Consider the following 25,300-nt stretch of genomic DNA (forward strand, 5'->3'; position numbering starts at 1 on the left):
GGCCAATCAGATGATTTAGTTCTCTATTTGGAAAGTCCATGTATCAGGGATTGTGTGGAGTTAAGGGGAATGTTTGTATTTTTCATACTTTCCCCTGCTGTCTTCCATTCCTGAATTTATATGAGCTAAAGCAGAAACCAGAGGCAGGGAGATTTTAAGGGTACTCAGACCAAGGATTTAGTAAAATTCTTTTTTGTTATTGTCTTAAAACTTGCTTCTTTGTTACCAAAAGTTCCTGTCATTTAACTGATCCCACAGAACATACACAAGTATGTGTATTTCTCCCTCCATGTGACAGGATAGAATTCTAGCAATTTTCTGCTTTCTAATTCAAAAATCACTGTGTCAGTATATTGTGGTTCAAGAAAAATATGTACAAGGATGTTCTGAGATTCACATAAAAGTGTTTTAAATCAAGAAAACCCAAAAGACTTCACCCCAAGATTGATAGAGCTCATACAGCAATTTAACAGTGTGTCAGGATACAAAATCAATGCCCAGAAGTCAGTGTCATTTCTATACACTAACAATGAGACAAAGAAAGAGAAATTAAGGAGTCAATCCCATTTACAATTGCACCCAAAAGCATAAGATACCTAGGAATCAACCTAACCAAAGAGGTAAAGGATCTATACCCTAAAAACTACAGAACACTTCTGAAAGAAACGGAGGAAGACACAAGGAGACGGAAAAATATTCCATGCTCATGGATTGGCAGAATTAATATTGTGAAAATGTCAATGTTACCCAGGGCAATTTACACGTTTAATGCAATCCCTATCAAAATACCATGGACTTTCTTCAGAGAGTTAGAATAAATTATTTTAAGATTTGTGTGGAATCAGAAAAGACCCCGAATAGCCAGGGGAATTTAAAAAAAGAAAACCACACCTGGGGGCATCACAATGCCAGATTTCATGTTGTACTACAAAGCTGTGGTCATCAAGACAGTGTGATACTGGCACAAAAACAGACACATAGATCAGTGGAACAGAATAGAGAACCCAGAAGTGGACCCTCAACTTTATGGTCAACTAATATTCGATAAAGGAGAAGAACACAGGCAACACCCTTTTTGAACTCGGCCACAGTAACTTCTTGCAAGATACATCCACGAAGGCAAAAGAAACAAAAGCAAAAATGAACTATTGGGACTTCATCAAGATAAGAAGCTTTTGCACAGCAAAGGATACAGTCAACAAAAGTAAAATACAACCTACAGAATGGGAGAAGATATTTGCAAATGACGTATCAGATAAAGGGCTAGTTTCCAAGATCTATAAAGGACTTATTCAACTCAACACCAAAGAAACAAACAATCAAATCATGAAATGGGCAAAAGACATGAAGAGAAATCTCACAGAGGAAGACATAGACATGGCCAACACTCACATGAGAAAATGCTCTGCATCACTGGCCATCATATGGGGATGGGGTTGACTGGGTGATGGGCACTGAGGTGGGCACTTGACAGGATGAGCACTGGCTGTTATTTTGAATGTTGACAAATTGAACACCAATAAAAAATAAATTGATTAAAAATATAAAAAATGTTTTAAATCAGCCCTGTGTTTGAAAAGTCAGAGTTTAAATAAGCAATTTTTGGAGCATGGGCCCAGTTGGCTTATGCCTTGAAGTTTTATGGAGCTGTTGTTTTTCTATGGTTTTGATGGTTTTTCTAATTTTTGTTAATGTTATCTCAGAAGAGTTCTGGAGAAGTAGCTGTGATTTGAAATCATGGTCCTGCTACAATAACTTCAAAACTATTAGGGTTGAGTAGATTGTATATAGGTTTTGCTTCTGGGGCCACACAGTAGGATTATGTGAACTGCTTTTTCAGTTGCTGGGTGAAAATTTAGCGCAATAAATTTGATTATGTTACTATTACCTTATAAATTTGATGTAAATCAAAGAACGTTTTCTGAGAGGAAAATCTAGCACTCTTGAAAAATGTTTCCATTTCTCTCGATATATATGTGTATATATGTACCATATCATTGAATTTTTATTTATTTTTTAAGATTTTATTTATTTATTCATGATAGTCACACACACACACACACACAGAGAGAGAGAGAGAGAGAGAGAGAGAGGGCAGAGACACAGGCAGAGGGAGAAGCAGGCTCCGTGCACCGGGAGCCGACGTGGGATTCGATCCCGGGTCTCCAAGATCACGCCCTGGGCCAAAGGCAGGCGCCAAACTGCTGCGCCACCCAGGGATCCCTCATTGAATTTTTAATAGCCTTCTCTTGTTTCCAAAGCTTGTTAGCACTAATATAAATTATGACCCAATCATGTCTTATGATTCTTCAAAAAACTAGGAACATTATTCATATCACACTTTTTTGAACTATAAAAATTCCCTGTAGGAAAAAACTGTGACTAGAAGAAGAATTTTATTTATTTCATTATATATATATATATTTTTTTTTAAATTTTTATTTATTTATGATAGTCACACAGAGAGAGAGAGAGAGAGAGAGAGAGAGAGAGAGAGGCAGAAACACAGGCAGAGGGAGAAGCAGGCTCCATGCACTGGGAGCCCGACGTGGGATTCGATCCCGGGTCTCCAGGATCGTGCCCTGGGCCAAAGGCAGGCGCCAAACCGCTGCGCCACCCAGGGATCCCTATATATATATTTTTTTTATTGAGGTTTTTTTGCCATCATATTGTATAACACCAAGTACTCATCCTGTCAAGTGCCCCCGTCAGTGCCCGTCACCCAGTCACTCCAACCCCCGCCCAATTTCCTTTTCACCACCCCTTGTTCGTTTCCCAGAGTTAGGTGTCTCTCATGTTTTGTCTCCCTCTCTGATATTTCTCACTCATTTTCTCTCCTTTCCACTTTATTCTTTTTCACTATTTTTTATATTCCCCAAATGAATGAAATCATAATGTTTGTCTTTCTCCAACTGACTGACTTCACTCAGCATAATACCCTCCAGTTCCATCCATGTCGAAGCACATGGTGGGTATTCGTCGTTTCTAATGGCTGAGTAATATTCCATTATATACAAAATCCACATCTTCTTTATCCAATCATCTTTTGATGGACACCAAGGCTTCTTCCACAGTTTGGCTATTGTGAACATTGCTGCTATAAACATGTAAGTGTCTGGCGTTTCAATGCATCTGTATCTTTGGGGTAAATCCCCTGCAGTGCAATTGCTGGGTTGTAGGGTAAGCTGTATGATTAACTCTTTGAGGAACCTCCCCCACGGTTTTCCAGAGTGGCTGTACCAGTTCACATTCCCACCAACAGTGCAAGAGGGTTCCCCTTTCTCCACATCCTCTCCAACATTTGTGTTTTCCTGTCTAGGATTTTGATGGATTCTTGTCTCGTATTTAGATCTTTCATCCATTTTGAGTGTATCTTTGTGTCTGCTGTAAGATAATGGTCTAGTTTCATTCTTCTGCACGTGTTTGTCCAATTTCCCCAGCACCATTTACTGAAGAGAATGTCCTTTTTCTGTGGATCGTCTTTCCTGCTTTGTCAAATATTAGTTTACCATACAATTGAGGGCCCATTTCTGGATTCTCTATTATGTTACATTGATCTATGTGTCTGTCTTTGTGCCAGTCCCACACTGTCTTGATGATCACAGCTTTGTAGTACAGCTTGAGATCCAGCATTGTGATGCCCCCAGGCACGGTTTTCTTTTTCAATATTCCCCTGGCAATTCGGAGTCTTTTCTGATTCCACACTGATTGTTTGTTCCAACTGTGTGTAGAAAGCCCATGGTATTAGGACAGGGATTGCATTGAACGTGTACATTGCCCTGGGTAGCATAGACAAGTTCACCATATTAATTCTTTTAATCCATGAGCATGGAATATTTTTCCATCTCTTTGTGTCTTCCTCAATTTCTTTCAGAAGTATTCTGTAGTTTTTAGTGTATAGATCCTTTACCTCCTTGGTTAGGTTTATTCCTAGGTATCTTAAGCTTTTGGGTGCAATTGTAAATGGGATTGACTCCTTAATTTCTCTTTCTTCCATCTCATTGTTAGTATATCGAAATGCCACTGATTTTTGGGCATTGATTGTGTATCTTGCCAGATGGCTGAATTGCTGTATGAGTTCTAGCAATCTTGGGGTGGAGTTTTTTGGGTTTTCTATGTACAGTATCAGGTCATCTGCGAAGAGGGAGAGTTTGACAATTGGAATGTCTCTTATTTCTTTTTGTTGTCTGATTGCTGAGGCTAGCACCTCTAGTACTATGTTAACTAGCAGTGGTGAGAGTGGACATCCTTGTCTTGTTCCTGATCTTAGGGGAAGGGCTCCCAGTGTTTACCCATTGAGAATGATATTTGCTGCAGGCTTTTAAGATGTTGCAGAATGTTCCCTTTATCCCTACAATTTGAAGCATTTTGATCAGGAATGTATGCTGTATTTTGTCAAATGCTTTTTCTGCATCTTTTGAGAGGGTCCTGTGGTTTTTGTTTTTTCTCTTGTTGATGTGATATATTAGATTGATTGTTTTACGAGTGTTGAACCAACTTTGCATCCCAGAGATAAATCCCACATGGTCATGGTGAAGAATCTTCTTTTTTTCCTTCTTTTTTTTCTTCTTTTTTTTTATTATTATAAATATAGTTTTTATTGGTGTTCAATTTGCCAACATGTAGAGTAACACCCAGTGCTCATCCCGTCAAGTGTGCACCTCAGTGCCTGTCAACCAGTCACCCCCACCCCGCCCACCTCCTCTTCCACTACCCCTAGTTCATTTCCCAGAGTTAGGAGTCTTTCATGTTCTGTCTCCCTTTCTTTTTTCTTTAATAAATTTTTTATTGGTGTTCAATTTACCAACATATAGAATAACACCCAGTGCTCATCCCGTCAAGTGTCCCCCTCAGTGCCCGTCACCCTCTTACCCCCACCCCCCACCCTCCTCCCCTTCCACCACCCCTAGTTCGTTTCCCAGAGTTAGCAGTCTTTATGTTCTGTCTCCCTTTCTGATATTTCCCATATTTCTTCTCCCTTCCCTTCTATTCCCTTTCACTATTATTTATATTCCCCAAATGAATGAGAACATACACTGTTTGTCCTTCTCTGATTGACTTACTTCACTCAGCATAATACCCTCCAGTTCCATCCACGTTGAAGCAAATGGTGGGTATTTGTCGTTTCTAATGGCTGAGGAATATTCCATTGTATACATTCTGTCTCCCTTTCTGATATTTCCCACTTATTTTTTCCTCCTTTCCCCTTTATTCCCTTTCACTATTTTTTTTAATTTTTTTTATTTATTTATGATAGTCACACAGGAGAGAGAGAGAGGCAGAGACATAGGCAGAGGGAGAAGCGGGCTCCATGCACCGGGAGGCCGATGTGGGATTCGATCCCGGGTCTCCAGGATCGCGCCCTGGGCCAAAGGCAGGCACCAAACCGCTGCGCCACCCAGGGATCCCCCTTTCACTATTTTTTTATATTCCCCAAATGAATGAGACCATAAAATGTTTGTCCTTCTCTGATTGACTTATTTCACTCAGCATAATACCCTCCAGTTCTATCCACAATATGTGAAGTTTTAGAGTAAAAGGATAAAGACCTGTGGTAGGAAACATCAACTCACAATATTCTTTTTGTCTCTGGGGCTCACAATTGATACTGTTGGTTCTTCTATTTTATGACATCTTCACAAGCCCCTTTGTCATTCAGAACTGTTTACCGTGATATGTTTTTGAAACAATATAAACAAATGTTTTTAGCTTTCCAGTGTCTGCAACTAGGAGAGTGAAATAAATGGTGGGAGCTAATCCATGCCTCTAATACAAATATCATCATATTTCTTGGTTTATTTTTGGGTTTGGTGGGTTCTATCACTCAGGAACTTCCTGAGAAAGGAAGAAGGAAAGGTATATTTTTGAAACTTTATGCATCTTAAATATTCTTGTTCTATCTGTATAGTTATTGGATGGTTTAGCTTTAGAATTTTAGAGATAATTTTTCTTCAAGTTACTAGGACATAACATTTCCTGCACTGACTGTCTAATATTTTTATATGTTCCCTAATTTTTTCGATCTTTTGTCTTTAATTTTACTTTTGAAAGATATTTGCAACTTCATCTTACAAATATTACTGATTATTTTATTTCTGTTGCCATATTTTCTTTTAAATCCAAAGAGCTGGGATCCCTGGGTGGCGCAGCAGTTTAGCGCCTGCCTTTGGCCTAGGGCGCGATCCTGGAGACCCGGGATCGAATCCCACGTCGGGCTCCCGGTGCATGGAGCCTGCTTCTCCCTCTGCCTGTGTCTCTGCCTCTCTCTCTCTCTCTGACTGCCATAAATAAATAAAAATTAAAAAAAAAATAAATCCAAAGAGCTGTTTCTGCTTTTCTATAGCTTTCTCTTCTTTCTATATTGATGGCCTTTTATACTCTCTATACTCTCTTCTCACCAAGGAGCAAGTTTTCTCTTCTTTCTGCGTTGTCTGCTTTTTATCTTGGTTCTTCCTCAACCCTGACAAAATGTTTGGTAATCCTTGGTTATAATTTTATATGTTAAGGGAGAGATGCTAAGCTTCATGGCTGAGGCTGGGCTAGTGATAGACTGATAGGTTGTTCAGGATAAGAACCAGCCATTTTTTGGGAAAAATTCCAATTATAAGCATCTAGTTTTCCTTTTAGGCTGGTTTGTTTCCCAAAGGAAAGATACTTAAAAAAATAAATTTATTTTTTATTGGTGTTCAATTTGTCAACATACAGAATAATACCCAGTGCTCATCCCGTCAAGTGCCCACCTCAGTGCCTGCCACCCAGTCACCCCCACCCCCCACCCACCTTCCCTTCCACACCCCTAGTTCGTTTCCCAGAGTTAGGAGTCTTTCATGTAGAAAAGACACTTTTAATCTGACCCAGCATATAGAATCAGGCAGCATTCCTGTGAGCAATGAGAATGGGAGGAGTCTTACCGTCCAGTATATACATTTGTATTTAATCCCATTGCTTTCAATATGGTGCACCTGCTCTCTGGCCTGTCTTGTGTCCATAGACTGAACATTTCTCTGGTTCAAATTCTCCAGGGAGTAAATTTTCTATCTTCAATCTGGTCTCTTCTTTCTGGCCCTATGTACATTGCTTGTCTTTAGGAAACTCCCAAGTATTTGGTAGTAGGAATCCACTCTGTTGTGCCTTCCCCAGTCATGGTTTTTTGTTGTCAGTATTTAGTGGCCTACTAAGTCATGTTACAATAGTGAACAAATATGTTGATCTGATTTCCAGCTTTTGAAAATTTCTTATTATCCATTATGTGTTTCCATCATTAACATTCTTTTAGTGGGATTTTGGAAGGGAGCAGAGATAAATGTGTTCAATCAAGTTGAAGAATCTACTCAACTTCAATATGGTGTTTTTTTTCCGACTGGGGTGTTGTAATTTGTTAGGGAGTACATTCTCTGGCTGGCTTTCCACAGACTTCCCTCATCCTCATCTCCTACCTATTCTATACCTCATCATGGTACTCTCCTGCTTATGGATATAGTGCAGTGTTTTTTGCCTTTTTCTTTGTGAATTCATCTTTTACATTTTATGTTTCTCCAGCTTTATTTGATATAATAGGCATAAAAATGGTATAGACTTAAAATATACCATGTGATGATTTCATACGTGAATATATTATCAAATGATTATACGTTTAGACAGCAGGTAATTTTTGCTTTTACTACAATGCAGTAAATAGGGGAAGGATATCCTAATTTAATTAAACCTTTTTTTTTTCTTGTTAAGAAATATATACATTATGGGGAGTATTGGGCATATGAATCAATTAAAATTAAATGGAAAAATTACATGAATAGCAAAATGTTTATTTACGATTATATGCTAATTGAAATATGATTTAAAACTATAGTGCCTTAAACATTTGGGTTAGGCAGCCTATTTATAGGATGTCTGCTAATGGATTAATTATTGTTTTAGTGTTTAAATGGAGTCACAAAAAAATAAATGGAGTTACAAGGAAAATTGCAAAAAATAATATTCCTATATTACATAATGACATAGCTACAATTTAAGTCCCCAAATAAGTAAGTTCAGAAAACTGTGGCTTCTTTTTTTTTTTTTTTTTTTTTAATTTTTTTTAATTTTATTTATGATAGTCACAGAGAGAGAGAGAGAGAGAGGCAGAGACACAGGCAGAGGGAGAAGCAGGCTCCATGCACCGGGAGCCTGACGTGGGATTCGATCCCGGGTCTCCAGGATCGCGCCCTGGGCCAAAGGCAGGCGCCAAACCGCTGCGCCACCCAGGGATCCCAAAACTGTGGCTTCTTTGAATTATATGTTCTCAGATTCCCCAACAGTTTGTATGTGTATTTTATTTTTTAATTTTTTAATATATATTTTTAAAGATTTTATTTACTCATTCATGAGAGACACAGAGAGAGGCAGAGACACAGGCAGAGGGAGAAGTAGGCTCCCTGCAGGAGCCCAATGTGGGACTTGATCCCAGTTCCTGGGATCATATCCTGAGTCGAAGGCAGATGCTCAAACCACCCAGGCATCCCTCGTATGTGTATTTTTAAAAGGAATTATTTTCATTTTACTTTCAATATTTACTTGTAAGTACACCATATGTCATTACCACCTAAAAATTAGATCCTGAAAAGAATTTTTGTTTTTTAGCAGGAGCTCTCATTATTCATTTGCTCTTAATTTAGGATTTTATTCTGCAAATATTCCTTTCCAGGATGTTTTTGATTTGCCCTCCCACTGTCCCTAACCAGAAGGGAACCACAGAAGAAAACATTGAAGACACTTCATTTCCATTGCTTGCGTAGACCTGATTCAGTAAGAAAAAAGGATAGGAAAAGGTTAAATGAAAAACATTCTAGGGAAGTTACAAACCATATAAGGTGTAGGTTTGCCACAACTGTGGGCATAACTTTTTTTTTTCTTTTTCTCTTTTTCAACAGGGAGACACATCGCCTCTTCCTCCCACTGTCCCAGACTGTCTGCGGGCTGATGTCAGAGTTGCTCCTTCTGAAAGCCAAAAGTGTTCCTTTTATTTAGCAGACCAGAATATCACCCATGGCTTCCTCTATCCTCCCGGTTAGTATGACTGTTTTTTAGGGCAGCACTTTAGAAAGCCCTCATCAGCTGGATGTGGGCGTGTGCCTTAAACATATTCTCCCCCCACCAAAACTACCTGCTTGGGGAAAACTAGCTGCCCAGGTGGCTTCCAGTGGTTGTAGGGTGACCTATAGCCAAGCAACAGCTATAAGAAAGACTAATAAATTTTGCAGTGGGAACCACACATCAGCTCTAATCTGGCTGAGACGTTCAGAGAATTTGGCAGGTTTAGGTTTAATTTTAAAACTGAATGAAGATTCTTTGGAAAGGGACACAAGGCATCTAAAAAAAACCATTTTTTTCTGTCTGCTACCCAAGGTAAAGTCTGCATGGAGCATGCAGCTGTGCCTGTAGCAAGAAATCAGGCTGGAATTTGGGCCTGTGACACATGGAGCATGCATATGTCCATCAATTTCATACCGTAGATTAAGCAGCTGAATGAACTTCACATTTATTTATTATTTTTAGAAAACATCTCTCTTGGGAACATGCAAAAGCCAGTGTCATTTTTTCTGAACTCAAATCTCTTCCTTATTCAGCAGGAAATGCCATTTTTATTAACTCACTCAATGAGATTTTAAGCAATTTCAGCTTCTGGGAATGGATTTACTCCTGATATTTGGCTTTATTTTTCTGGAAGCCATGACCTAAGAGGTCAATTTAGAGATTTTTAACTTAGGGATTTTTAGAGTGGGGGGAAAAAAAGCTTGGTGAAAGTAAGTAGTATATCAATTTAAATACCTAACACAGACTTACGATAAATAAACTGATATATCTTATTAAAACACCTACAGATGGGACACCTGGGTGGCTCAGTAGTTGAGTGTCTACTTCGGCTCAGGGCATGATCCCAGGATCCTGGATAAATCCAATCAATCCAAGATAAATCTCATCTTGAGACCCATAACTCTGTGTAAAGACCCAATTTTCCTATGTATCACATTCACGGGTACAGGGGATTAGGACTTGGATATATCTTTCTGAAGGTCACCATTCAACCTATAGGTATCAAATGTATGAAACTGCTGGCCTTATTTATAACCTTTACTGGAGAGTACTTAGTATTCCTATATTTCAACTGCTAATAAATTTTCATTGGTATGTAATAGTATTTTGCTAATTACGTATTTTGTTATATTTTCTCTTCTAGCTAGAGTTAATCAAATCCATTTGTTTTACAGCAAACAACAGGACTTCTGATAGTCAATATGATGCTTTAATCACAAGTAATTTGGTCCCTATGTATAAAGCATTTAAAAGTAAGTACACATTTAGATTATTAATTTAAAAACATCTAAATGGCTTTATGAGCTTATAAACTAAACACATCTTTTTGATGTTGTTTGCAATCTGTCCCTGATATTGAGTCATTTGTTCTAATGCTTTAATATAGAAATAGGAAGGATCTCTGAAATAGTTTTCTTTCTTTCAACTTACTTCAATTTTGGATGCCTTGTGACTAGAACTTCAATGATTTGTTTTTAATCTAATTTAGCTGTAAATGGCTAGTCACAAAACAAAATTTTACTGACACTTACCATAAGTATGTGAAATGTGTTTGTCCCTAGAATCGTAATTAATAAAGTAGTGTGTATATTCTGACCACTATTTAATATCACTGTCCCCAAAGCACCTCAGCACTAGGAAACATATTTTACTTGGGATAACTGGGTAGCTCAGTGGATGAGCGTCTGCCTTCGGTTCAGGGTGTGATCCCAGGGTCCTGGGATTGAGTCTTGCATCAGGCTCCTGCTTCTTCCTCTCTCTATGTCTCTGCCTCTCTCTCTCTCCTGAATAAATAAATAATCTTTTTAAAAGGAAATATTTTACTTAATTTCAAGACTGCAACTACATCAGCAACAGGAAGTGTCATCAATGTGACTATTTTTTTAAGATTTTGTTTATTTACTTATTAGAGAGAGAGAGAAAAAATACAAGGAGTGGAGGGGCTGAGGGAGGAGCAGATTCCTTGCTGAGCAGGGAGCCCAAAGCAGGGCTTGATCCCAGGACCCTGAGATCATGACCTGAGCTGAAGGCAGACACACAACCAACTGAGCCACCCAGGCACCCCCATCAAGGTGACTATTATTTTTGTTACATGGACTGTTTTGCAGAATTACCTAATCACCACTGACAATTATTAAAATACAATTTGATGCTATTTAAATGTACCTACCTATTATAGAAAATATTTCCATGTTCAACAAAGGTAGATATTTTTGAGGACCATTTGAATGGTAAATGGTTCTCCAACCTTTTATTTTCAGGCTGTAGGTGTCCTTGTGTCTAAAATGAGTCTCTTGGAGACAGCAAATAGATGGGTCCTGCTTTTTTATCCAGTCTGACACCCTGCGCCTTTTGATGGGGTCATTAAGCTCGTTCACGTTCAGAGTTACTATTGAAAGATATGAGTTCAAAAAAAAAAAAAAAAAAAAAGAAAAGAAAGATATGAGTTCAGTGTCATCCTGATATCTATTCAGTCCTTGTTTTTGTGGATTGTTCCACTGAACTTCTTCTTAAAGGGGAATTTTAAGAGTCCCCCTTAAAATTTCTTGCAGAGCCGGTTTGGAGGTCACATATTCTTTCAGTTGCTGCCTGTCTTGGAAGCTCTTTATCTCTCCTTCCATTTTGAATGAGAGCCTTGCTGGATAAAGTATTCTTGGTTGCATGTTCTTCTCATTTAGGACCCTGAATATGTCCTGCCAGCCTTTTCTGGCCTGCCAGGTCTCTGTGGAGAGGTCTGCTGTTACCCTAATATTCCTGCCCATAAAGGTCAGGGATTTCTTGTCTCTTGCTGCTTTAAGGATCTTCTCTTTATTTTGGAATTTGCAAGCTTAACTATTAGATGTCGAGGTGTTGAACGGTTTTTATTGATTTTAGGGGGAGATCTCTCTATTTCCTGGATCTGAAAAGGTAGATATTTTTAACGTCTTATTCTATTATTTTTAGAAATGTGGGATTACTTCCACAGTTTTCTTCTTGTAAAACTCTCCATGGAAAGAAATGGAGTAAATGTGGTTAGTGGACCAGTATTTGATTATAATTATGATGGTCATTTTGATGCTCCAAATGAAATCACAGGGTAAGTAATTTGCAAACAAATGAATTTTTTGATTTAGCAATAGGGTATTATGAGGGGAAACCTCAGTATTCTAAATAAAAGCTTAGTCTTCTAAATATTACACAATATATTTACATAGGGATGTTATTATTGACTATCTTCAACTGGTCTATAAATATTGCAAAATATTTATATGGCAAATATCTAGACTAATGTGCAAAGAAAAAATTAGCAAAATTTTTATTTAGGAAATTTCTAAATAAATGGGCACAGGGAAAATGTGATTTTGTAAAGGTTAAAGAGATAAGAAAGACTCACTGTACTATCAATAAATATAGAGCCAGTACATAAATTAATTAAAAAAAACAATTAGTGATGATTCATAATATTGTCCATAGTGGATAATAAACTATCTCCCAGGAGAGGGTAGAGGTTTCCCCTAGAAAATCAGTTGTGTTAACTTGTATGTCTTTGTACCAAACCTGGTCATAATACATTGCTAAGAATTACCTTTGAATGCAGCACACAGGAATAGAGAGGTTTAGAAGTTTTATCCATTATTTCTTTTATTATCAAAGTATATGAAGGACCAAACTAAAGAATTATGCTGTCTGAGCCTAGATTGTGTAATGCAATGGTTTCTACCTATACCTTTTTTTTTAAAAAATGATTTTTATTTACTCATAAGAGACAAGAGAGAGGCTGAGATATAGGCAGAGGGAGAAGCAGGCTCCCTGGGGGGAGCCTGATGTGGGACTCGATCCCAGGACCCTGGGATCATGCCCTGAGCCAAGGCCAGATACCCAACCACAGAGCCACCCAGGTGTTCCTCTACCTATAGCTTTTGATAGAGGAACATTTATGACAACTCAGTGTATGGCCTTTATCTATTTCATTTGTCTTGTTCTTGTTTTAGTGCTTATTAATCCTTCATTTCACCATTTAATAATTCTAGCAAACACTTTGATAGCACTTTACTACATAAGTATCTTTTTAAACACATACATGTCATTTAGTCCACAAAACATTCCTATGTTAGATTCTGTTAGCCTCCCTATTTAGAGATGGAGAAACTGAGATATAGAGAGGTTAAGTATCTTATTTATGTTCCACAGCTAATAAGTGGGAAAGCCAGAATACAAACCTTCTGAGTTCATGTAGAAATCCTAAAATCACTATAATATCACTACTTATAGCAGTCATATTTCTTTTCTTTTTTGTAAGATTTATTTATTCATTATTCATGAATAAATTCATTCATTTATTTATTCATTCATTGATAAATAATCAATTTATTCATAAATCATTCATGATTTATTATTCATTATGATAGACATAGAGAGAGAAAGGCAGAGACACAGGAGGAGGGAGAAGTAGGCTCCGTGCAGGGAGCCCGACATGGGACTCAATCCCGGGACTCCAGGATCGCGCCCTGGGCCAAAGGCAGTGGCTAAACCACTGAGCCACCCAGGGATCCCCAGCAGTCATATTTCTTTTAGTGGCTCGTAATTGGCACTTAAAACTTTTAAAAGCACTTTCATGTTCATTATCTAAAACTAAAGGACTGTCATATCGGTTGTATGATCTATCCCCATGTCTGCACTGTGAAGTTGGTAGTACAGGATCACCTCCATGTTAAACTTGAGGAAAATTACAAAGTCTTAGAATGTGAGAGGATTAGCACTAGCCCAAACATCTTGCAGAAGTGCTACAGTTGGAATTTGTGCTTCTTTGTTTCCAGTCCTTGCTCTACTGTAAAATGTCACTATGTCACTATAGAGTCAACAAAACTAGGAAACACAGGAGGCGTAATATCATGGTCTGCTTTCCTTAATATTCTCATATTTTACCATAATATTATAATGACCAAGTTTGAACTTCTATAAAGTTCTGTTCTGGCTTATGGAAGTCTAAAGTCATGTGATAAGATTTTGTACTTTCTATTTCATTTACTTTCTTAACTATATTTTTACTATAGCATTTCTTTAAAAATGTGTGACAACATTTATTAGTTTTAGAAGCAAAAGTATAATAACATGAGATCTTTTCCATTGTGTTTTTAGATACCTAACGAACACTAGTGTTCCCATCCCAACGCACTACTTTGTGATGCTGACGAGTTGCAAAAACCGGAGCCACACCCCTAATGCCTGCCCTGGGTGGTTGGATGTCCTACCTTTTATTATCCCTCACCGACCTACCAATGTTGAGAGCTGTCCGGTGAGTCTGCTCCTGGAGAGTCCTCAGGAACTGAGAAAATGATTAGTCTCAGCTCCTCCAAGTTTTCATCAAAGTGGCTTTGACTGCAACATATTTTTTAGTTGTTTTGTGGGTAGAGTTGTACTAAAGATTAAGAGAGGCAGAGACACAGGCAGAGGCAGAAGCAGGCTCCACACTGGGAGCCCGATGTGGGTGGGACTTGATCCCAGGTCTCCAGGATCAGGCCCTGGGCTGAAGGTGGCACTAATCCGCTGAGCCACCCAGGCTGCCCAAATTACCTCATTCTTAAACTTTTCCTTAGACTATTACTATCTTTATGTAATTGATGTCAATTTAAATATGTATATCCCTACATGAACAAGTGTTTATATATGCATATCTTATGTATTAAATTTATATATACTTTATTCATATTCATAAGGGAAGGGGTGATATTGTATTAATATTTTTATTCTTAATACAGAAAATTGAGAGTTCTGTGCCAAAGTTGGCACTCAAAGTTTACTGAATGAATATGTAAATACAAAAACTCCATCAACTTGGAACATGAGGTCTGAGATTAATTATGGACAATGAGTAACACTTTTTAAAAACATCATGTGTTAGTCTACTTCAGTATCTTTATGGATTAAGGAAAATGGTATGTAAATAGTTACTTAAACTTGCATATATTTGAGTTACTTAAACTTGCACATATTTGATTGAGTCCCATGTCAGGCTCCCTGCATAAAGCCTGCTTCTCCCTCTGCCTGTGTCTTGGAAACTAGCCCTTTATCTGATACGTCATTTGCAAATATCTTCTCCCATTCTGTAGGTTGTCTTTTAGTTTTGTTGACTGTATCCTTTGCTGTGCAAAAGCTTCTTATCTTGATGAAGTCCCAATAGTTCATTTTTGCTTTTGTTTCTTTTGCCTTCGTGGATGTATCTTGCAAGAAGTTACTGTGGCCGAGTTCAAAAAGGGTGTTGCCTGTGTTCTCCTCTAGGATTTTGATGGAATCTTGTCTCACATTTAGATCTTTCATCCATTTTGAGTTTATCTTTGTGTATGGTGTAAGAGAGTGGTCTAGTTTCATTCTTCTGCATGTGGATGTCCAATTTTCCCAGCACCATTTATTGAAGAGATTGTCTTTCTTCCAATGGATAGTCTTTCCTTCCTCCGTTATCGAATATTAGTTGACCATAAAGTTGAGGGTCCACTTCTGGGCTCTCTATTCTGTTCCATTGATCTATGTGTCTGTTTTGTGCCAGTCTTAAATAGCTTCATTGTCTCTTGTCCTCCTTCTATTCACCTCTGTGCACCAGTACTGACTACTTTAAATTTTAGGTTTTCCTTGTGACATCCTTTCTCATCCAAAAACTTTATCTACTCTAAATAAAAAACAAAACCAAGCAAACAAGAACATCTAGGCCTGTACTTTAGGCTCTTCACAATTTACCTTTTGTTGACCTTACAAACCCAAGCTCTGGGCCCACTGAAGTCCTTAAAATGACTTGTTTCATCTTGAATTTTCCTACTTCAGCATTATTGCTCCTGCTTCTTTTTCTTAGAATGCCCTTCTTTTCCATCTGCTTAAAATTCTACCTTCACTATAGAAGGTAAAATACAAGATAGAAGGCTTTAAGGTAAAATACAAATGATTTGAGGCCTCTGACATCCAAAGAAAGTAAAGATCTCAATTAATAGGTATCATCTTCGTTGAAGAAGACATCAACACTAATGAGTTGGACATTATTTAAGATATTGAGGATTTTGCAGTATAGTAATAAGAATATAACATTTATAAGGATTATGGTGAGTGCGAAGCAAACTTAAATGAAACTATGATTATAAGTGATTATGAATAGGATGTGGCAGGATGAGAAAGGGTTAAAAGTAACTGAAAATTTAGGCATGACTGACTAGGAAATGTATGAGACAATCAGTTGTCATGTGAAGAATGAATTTGCTCTTGGCGGTCTTCAATTTGTGAAACTACTTGAACACCTGGGAGGATACATGAGAAACAGTGTAGAATAGATACTAAATGCATAGATTTTTGAGTTGGACATCCTGTGCTCAGTTATTGAGATTGCCTCTTTGGGTAAATAACTGAATGTCAATCTCCTCAAGTATATACAAAAATTCACCTTCCCTCATAAAATTACTGTGAGCATTAGTATTTCATATAAAATCCTAAGACTTCTCAATAAATAGTAAGCAAATTGTGGCCATTTTAAAGAAATCACATCTTATGTTAGAGTTACACGTTCTACAGTCAACATAGAGTGAGACTGTATACAAGCAAAATCCTCTATAATCAAATCACCCAATAGTACAGTCAGTTGTAGAAATGTTAGATTAGTTATTCTACCTCACACTTGGTCTAGGGAACTAATTCATATAGCTTTATTTATTTTCTTCCTCCCATTCTTTCCATATTTTCTGTGCTTCTTTTCCTTTTCTTTTACCCCCTTCAACTTTGTATTGTTAAATTCCTGTCAGATAAGAGAATTGTCAGGAGTCCAACTGACAATCATTATTGCAGCTTGTTCAGAAGATAATGGAAGATACAGGTATGGAACTTGGGAGAGATATCAGAACTGTAGAGACAGATTTGATATTAAGTTATGAGAATGATATAAGGCTGCCAAAGGGAAGAAAGTGGAAAGAAGAGATCCAAAAATTGAATTGAGGGAAATGTATATACTTCCAGGATGGAAAATACTATTATCAGTTGAGGAAGCAGAAGGTGTCCTGAACAAGTAAGCAGTTAGAAAAAAGAAGAAATTTTATTTTATTTTATTTTTTTTTTACATATTTTTTTTATTGGTGTTCAATTTACTAACATACAGAATAACACCCAGTGCCCGTCACCCATTCACTCCCACCCCCCGCCCTCCTCCCCTTCTACTACCCCTAGTTCGTTTCCCAGAGTTAGCAGTCTTTACGTTCTGTCTCCCTTTCTGATATTTCCCACACATTTCTTCTCCCTTCCCTTATTTTCCTTTCACTATTATTTATATTCCCCAAATGAATGAGAACATATAATGTTTGTCCTTCTCCGACTGACTTACTTCACTCAGCATAATACCCTCCAGTTCCATCCACGTTGAAGCAAATGGTGGGTATTTGTCATTTCTAATAGCTGAGTAATATTCCATTGTATACATAAACCACATCATCTTTATCCATTCATCTTTCGTTGGACACCGAGGCTCCTTCCACAGTTTGGCTATCGTGGCCATTGCTGCTAGAAACATCGGGGTGCAGGTGTCCCGGCGTTTCATTGCATTTGTATCTTTGGGGTAAATCCCCAACAGTGCAATTGCTGGCTCGTAGGGCAGGTCTATTTTTAACTGTTTGAGGAACCTCCACACAGTTTTCCAGAGTGGCTGCACCAGTTCACAGTCCCACCAACAGTGTAAGAGGGTTCCCTTTTCTCCGCATCCTCTCCAACATTTGTTGTTTCCTGCCTTGTTAATTTTCCCCATTCTCACTGGTGTGAGGTGGTATCTCATTGTAGTTTTCATTTGTATTTCCCTGATGGCAAGTGATGCAGAGCATTTTCTCATATGCATGTTGGAAAAAAGAAGAAATTTTAGAAGCTTGGGATCAACTAAGTAGAAGGTCTTAAAAAAATCCACTCAGGTTATCCTTGCCAAAGCAATTTCATTAGTGTGGTAGCAGCAATAACCAGACTGTATGTGGTTAAGGGGAGAAAACAAGGAAGTAGTTAGGGTAGAAAAATACTGAAACTGATAATGCCTCAAACATGTAACAGTGAGTTGTTTTAGGGGTATATAATACTTGCAACACATACACAGTTAAGTCTTTTTCTTTTTTTTTTTTTTTAATATTTTATTTATTTATTTATGACAGACACAGAGAGAGAGAGCCAGAGACCTAGGCAGAAGGAGGAGGCGGCTCCATGCAGGGAGCCCAGTGTGGGACTCAATCCCGGGACTCCAGGATCTCCCTGAGCCGAAGGCAGACGCTCAACCACTGAGCCACCCAGGCATCCCCACAGTTAACTCTTGAACAATATGGGGGCTAGGGGTACTGACCCCCCCACAGTTGAAAATCCATGCATAACTTTTAACTTCCTCAAAATCTACCTACTAATAGCCTACTATTGACTGGAAGCCTTACAATACCATAACAGCTGATAACCACATATTTTCTATGTCTCATATATTGTATTCTTAAAATAAAGTAAGCTACAGAAAAGAAAATATTATTAAGAAAATCATAAGGAGGAGTACCTGGGTGGCTCAGTCAGTCAAACATCTGCCTTCAAAAAAAAAAAAAAAAAAAAAAAAAAAACATCTGCCTTCAGCTCAGGTCATGATCTCAGAGTCCTGGGATCCCACCCCGTATCAGGTTCCCTACTTAGCAGGGAATCTGCTTCTCCCTCTTCCTTTGTCTGCTGTTCCTCCTGCTTGTGAAGGAGGAAGAAAAAGGAAGGAAGGAAGGAAGGAAGGAAGGAAGGAAGGAAGGAAGGAAGGAAGGAAGGAAGGAAGGAAGGAAGGAAGGAAGGAAGGAAGGAAATCATAAGCAGAAGACCATTGTAGTTCTGCACTGTATTTATTGAAATAAATCTGCATGTATGTGGATCCCCACAGCTCAAGCTTGTGTTGTTCAAGGATCAATTGTATTTAAATACAGCCCATAAAAACTGTATGTATGCAAGGCTGCTCTCCTGTTGGGATGCACGAGTATAGTAAGAGTTGACTCTTGCTGGCGTCTGTTCAGGTTGGTGGTACAGGTGGACTAGCTGATATTAAAGGACTTGAGTACCACCCCCCTGCCTAGATATAATTTTGTGTTGTGCTTTAGGTATATTGAATCGCAATTTTAAAAGAGGGTAGACCGAGTCAGATGTTGAGTAAATATTTAGTTGGCTAAATACCAAATAAGCCATGAGAGAACAGAGCAATATAAATCAAGTGGGAGAGAACTTTACAAAAAACATGATAAAAATATTAAATGCAGCTGAAATGGGATATAGTAAAAGCAGGAGAAAAGAATTAATTTGATTCCCATTGGAAATATGAGCTCAAATTAGTACACAGCATATCTGTTTTACAAAATTAACACACATCGTGAATCCCACACAGAAGTGCTTGAGAGGTTATACACAAGCAGTACTTTCCTCTTAAACTTCCTCTAGGTCAAATAATAGCTGCCTTTTTAAAGCCTGCATATGTAAAAAATAACTACGCTGAAGTCACATGACAGTCATAAAACACTCATCTAATTAAACAAATTTTAGATTTTCTTACTTTAAAAGAATCTAAATGAAAATAAACAATACCATGTGAATATCAGAAAATTACTATATAAAGAATAAGAAAATATGTAGAAATCCATGGCTTTAAATGACCAACTTAACTTTTATGTAGTAAAAAGCCTATTAAAAGTCAGGTGGCCAAGAAATGCCTGAAAAGATACTCTGCTATTATGATACTTGGGGTAATAAAATCAAACAGAGATGGGACAGTATTTCGCATCATAATATGGCAAGGATGTGGGTAAACAGGTATTATCCTCCACTGTCAAGGCAAGTGTAAATTGATATGAACGCCTTGAGGAATGGAGAGTTTAAATTTGGTAAAATTAAAATTGCATGTACTCGATGATCTAGCAAGTCCATTTATAGATCTTAGGAACTCATATTCTTTTTTTAAAATTTTTTTATTGGAGTTCAATTTGCCAACATATAGCATAACACCCAGTGCTCATCCTGCCAAGTGCCCCCCTCAGTGCCCATTACCCAGTCACCCCAACCCCCCACCCACCTCCCCTTCCACTACTCCTTGTTCATTTCTCAGAGTTAGGTGTCTCTCATGTTTTGTCACCCTCACTGATTTTTCACTCATAGAAACTCATATTCTTGAATATAGGAGACATGTGCCAAGTTATTCATCACCATTTAATTTGTAATGCCAAAAATACTATCACTACGGCAATGAAAAAAAAACACTATCATAAGCCACAGCTAATAACAAATGATTTAACTAGCTCTAGATATATCACTATGGATAGATTGCAAACATAATACTGACCAAGAAAGTAATTATACACTATCACTTATAATCACATAACCTTGAAAACTCTGAAGTCAATACTATGTAGTATATATTGATGTGCAGTAAAAGAAAACAGGCTGAATTCACATGGACTCGTGATAATGATTAGTGCTGAATTGGGGATTTAACTTCATCTATAAGATCTTATTTCTTTTCTACCTGAAGTATATATTAAAATAGATGAATTTTATGACTTTGTGGTGGTCTGTATTTGCTACAGTATACTTTTGCTTTCCTTTTATTTTAGTAAACCACAAAATTAAGCTATATCAAGTTAAGATTTAAGGCAATAAAAATCCCAGGCAAACTCTGGAAAACTGTGGAAGTTCCTCAAGAGTTAAAAATATATCTGCCCTATGACCCAGCAATTGCACTGCTGGGGATTTACCCCAAAGATACAGATGCAGTGAAACGCTGGGACACCTGCACCCCGATGTTTATAGCAGCAATGTCCACAATAGCCAAAGTGTGGAAGGCGCCTCGGTGTCCATCGAAAGATGAATGGATAAAGCAGAGGTGGTTTATGTATACAATGGAATATTCCTCAGCCATTAGAAACGACAAATACCCACCATTTGCTTTGATGTGGATGGAACTAGAGGGTATTATGCTGAGTGAAATAAATCAATTGGGGAAGGACAAACATTATGTGCTCTCATTCATTTGGGGAATATAAAAAAATAGTGAAAGGGAATAAAGGGGAAAGGAGAAAAAATAAGTGGGAAATATCAGAAAGGGAGACGGAACGTGAAAGACTCCTAACTCTGGGAAACGAACTAGGGGTGCAAGGGGAGGTGGGTGGGGGGTGGGGGTGACTGGGTGATGGGCACTGAGGTGGGCACTTGACAGGATGAGCACTGGGTGTTATTTTATATGTTGGCAAATTGAACACCAATAAAAAATAATTTAAAAAAACTCCCAGGCAAAAGGAAACTTTCTAAATGATAAAAAGATTTTTCTGTGAATGAAAAATAATGCCCCATGAAAAACAGTCTTTTGTTTCTCTTTTATAGGAAGGTAAACCAGAAGCCGTTTGGATTGAAGAAAGATGGCAAGCCCATGTTGCTCGGGTCCGTGATGTGGAACTTCTTACTGGGCTGGACTTTTACCAGGAAAAAGCACAGCCTGTCTCTGAAATTTTGCAACTAAAGACATATTTACCCACATTTGAAACTATAATTTAACCTAATATATAAATGAATTCTGGGAGAATATAAATGATTCTTTCCTGTTAAATAATCACAAAATAAAACTTTCTATTTTTCCTTAACTCCTTAAAAAGCCATGTGGTGTGATTTCATTCCTTTTCACTTTTTCATCTATGCAAATGTGAACTTTATTTTGAAGTCATTTTTTTTTGTTTTGCAGAGATTGTGCTGTGTTATACCTACCTTATTAGATTTCTTTTTTTTTTACTTATTTTTTTATTGGTGTTCAATTTACTAACATACAGAATAACACCCAGTGCCCGTCACCCATTCACTCCCACCCCCCGCCCTCCTCCCCTTCTACCACCCCTAGTTCGTTTCCCAGAGTTAGCAGTCTTTACGTTCTGTCTCCCTTTCTGATATTTCCCACACATTTCTTCTCCCTTCCCTTATTTTCCTTTCACTATTATTTATATTCCCCAAATGAATGAGAACATATAATGTTTGTCCTTCTCCGACTGACTTACTTCACTCAGCATAATACCCTCCAGTTCCATCCACGTTGAAGCAAATGGTGGGTATTTGTCATTTCTAATAGCTGAGTAATATTCCATTGTATACATAAACCACATCATCTTTATCCATTCATCTTTCGTTGGACACCGAGGCTCCTTCCACAGTTTGGCTATCGTGGCCATTGCTGCTAGAAACATCGGGGTGCAGGTGTCCCGGCGTTTCATTGCATTTGTATCTTTGGGGTAAATCCCCAACAGTGCAATTGCTGGCTCGTAGGGCAGGTCTATTTTTAACTGTTTGAGGAACCTCCACACAGTTTTCCAGAGTGGCTGCACCAGTTCACATTCCCACCAACAGTGTATGAGGGTTCCCTTTTCTCCACATCCTCTCCAACATTTGTTGTTTCCTGCCTTGTTAATTTTCCCCATTCTCACTGGTGTGAGGTGGTATCTCATTGTAGTTTTGATTTGTATTTCCCTGATGGCAAGTGATGCAGAGCATTTTCTCATATGCATGTTGGCCATGTCTATGTCTTCCTCTGTGAGATTTCTGTTCATGTCTTTTGCCCATTTCATGATTGGATTGTTTGTTTCTTTGGTGTTGAGTTTAATAAGTTCTTTATAGATCTTGGAAACTAGCCCTTTATCTGATATGTCATTTGCAAATATCTTCTCCCATTCTGTAGGTTGTCTTTTAGTTTTGTTGACTGTATCCTTTGCTGTGCAAAAGCTTCTTATCTTGATGAAGTCCCAATAGTTCATTTTTGCTTTTGTTTCTTTTGCCTTCGTGGATGTATCTTGCAAGAAGTTACTATGGCCGAGTTCAAAAAGGGTGTTGCCTGTGTTCTTCTCTAGGATTTTGATGGAATCTTGTCTCACATTTAGATCTTTCATCCATTTTGAGTTTATCTTTGTGTATGGTGAAAGAGAGTGGTCTAGTTTCATTCTTCTGCATGTGGATGTCCAATTTTCCCAGCACCATTTATTGAAGAGGCTGTCTTTCTTCCAATGGATAGTCTTTCCTCCTTTATCGAATATTAGTTGCCCATAAAGTTCAGGGTCCACTTCTGGATTCTCTATTCTGTTCCACTGATCTATGTGTCTGTTTTTGTGCCAGTACCACACTGTCTTGATGACCACAGCTTTGTAGTACAACCTGAAATCTGGCATTGTGATGCCCCCAGATATGGTTTTCTTTTTTAAAATTCCCCTGGTTATTTGGGTCTTTTCTGATTCCACACAAATCTTAAAATAATTTGTTCTAACTCTCTGAAGAAAGTCCATGGTATTTTGATAGGGATTGCATTAAACGTGTATATTGCCCTGGGTAACATTGACATTTTCACAATATTAATTCTGCCAATCCATGAGCATGGAATATTTTTCCATCTCTTTGTGTCTTCCTCAATTTCTTTCAGAAGTGTTCTATAGTTTTGAGGGTATAGATCCTTTACATCTTTGGTGAGGTTTATTCCTAAGTATCTTATGCTTTTGGGTGCAATTGTAATGGGATTGACTCCTTAATTTCTCTTTCTTCAGTCTCATTGTTAGTGTATAGAAATGCCACTGACTTCTGGGCATTGATTTTGTATCCTGCCACGCTACCGAATTGCTGTATGAGTTCTAGCAATCTTGGGGTGGAGACTTTTGGGTTTTCTATGTAGAGTATCATGTCATCGGTGAAGAGGGACAGTTTGACTTCTTCTTTGCCAATTTGAATGCCTTTAATGTCTTTTTGTTGTCTGATTGCTGAGGCTAGGACTTCCAGTACTATGTTGAACAGCAGTGGTGAGAGTGGACATCCCTGTCTTGTTCCTGATCTTAGGGGAAAGGCTCCTAGTGCTTCCCCATTGAGAATGATATTTGCTGTGGGCTTTTCATAGATGGCTTTTAAGATGTTGAGGAATGTTCCTTCTATCCCTACACTCTGAAGAGTTTTGATCAGGAATGGATGCTGTATTTTGTCAAATGCTTTCTCTGCATCCAATGAGAGGATCATATGGTTCTTGGTTTTCTCTTGCTGATATGATGAATCACATTGATTGTTTTACGGGTCTTGAACCAGCCTTGTGTCCCAGGGATAAATCCTACTTGGTCATGGTGAATAATTTTCTTAATGTACTGTTGGATCCTATTGGCCAGTATCTTGTTGAGAATTTTTGCATCCATGTTCATCAGGGATATTGGTCTGTAATTCTCCTTTTTGGCGGGGTCTTTGTCTGGCTTTGGAATTAAGGTGATGCTGGCTTCATAGAACGAATTTGGAAGTACTCCATCTCTTTCTATCTTTCCAAACAGCTTTAGGAGAATAGGTATGGTTTCTTCTTTAAACGTTTGATAAAATTCCCCTGGGAAGCCATCTGGCCCTGGACTCTTGTGTCTTGGGAGGTTTTTGATGACTGCTTCAATTTCCTCCCTGGTTATTGGCCTGTTCAGGTTTTCTATTTCTTCCTGTTCCAGTTTTGGTAGTTTGTGGCTTTCCAGGAATGCGTCCATTTCTTCTAGATTGCCTAATTTATTGGCGTATAGCTGTTCATAATATGTTTTTAAAATTGTTTGTATTTCCTTGGTGTTGGTAGTGATCTCTCCTTTCTCATTCATGATTTTATTAATTTGAGTCTTCTCTCTCTTCTTTTTAATAAGGCTGGCTAATGGTTTATCTATCTTATTAATTGTTTCAAAGAACCAACTCCTGGTTCTGTTGATCTGTTCCACAGTTCTTCTGGTCTCGATTTCGTTGAGTTCTGCTCGAATCTTTATTAACTCCCTTCTTCTCTTGGGTGTAGGATCTATTTGCTGTTTTTTCTCTAGCTCCTTTATGTGTAAGGTTAGCTTTTGTATTTGAGTTCTTTCCAGTTTTTGAATGGATGCTTGTATTGCGATGTATTTCCCCCTTAGGACTGCTTTTGCTGCATCCCAAAGATTTTGAACAGTTGTATCTTCATTCTCATTAGTTTCCATGAATCTTTTTAATTCTTCCTTAATTTCCTGGTTGACCCTTTTATCTTTTAGCAGGATGGTCCTTAACCTCCACGTGTTTGAGGTCCTTCCAAACTTCTTGTTGTGATTTAGTTCTAATTTCAAGGCATTATGGTCCGAGAATATGCAGGGGACAATCCCAATCTTTTGGTATCGGTTCAGACCCGATTTGTGACCCAATATGTGGTCTATTCTGGAGAAAGTTCCATGTGCGCTTGAGAAGAATGTGTATTCAGTTGAGT

At 38.0% G+C, this 25,300-nt stretch overlaps 1 protein-coding gene across 15 annotated transcripts in view; it reads left to right on the forward strand.

The window, feature by feature from the left end:
• Positions 1-21,686, forward strand: part of ENPP3 (ectonucleotide pyrophosphatase/phosphodiesterase 3) — a 98,286-nt gene extending 76,600 nt beyond the window's left edge. For 13 of the 15 annotated variants that reach the window (XM_077904859.1, XM_077904856.1, XM_077904861.1 and 10 more), the window contains 5 exons: positions 8,910-9,045; positions 10,248-10,325; positions 12,016-12,148; positions 14,191-14,347; positions 21,430-21,686. In XM_077904859.1, coding sequence (XP_077760985.1) covers positions 8,910-9,045; positions 10,248-10,325; positions 12,016-12,148; positions 14,191-14,347; positions 21,430-21,600 — 675 coding nt within the window. In that variant the 3' untranslated portion in view covers positions 21,601-21,686. Of the gene's footprint in view, positions 1-8,909; positions 9,046-10,247; positions 10,326-12,015; positions 12,149-14,190; positions 14,348-21,429 lie in introns of those variants that run through there. The other 2 variants (XM_077904867.1, XM_077904866.1) reach the window with 2 other exon arrangements.
• Positions 21,687-25,300: the final 3,614 nt, after the last annotated feature.

The sequence above is a fragment of the Canis aureus genome, chromosome 7 (assembly GCF_053574225.1).
Source record: "Canis aureus isolate CA01 chromosome 7, VMU_Caureus_v.1.0, whole genome shotgun sequence".
NCBI lineage: Eukaryota > Metazoa > Chordata > Mammalia > Carnivora > Canidae > Canis > Canis aureus.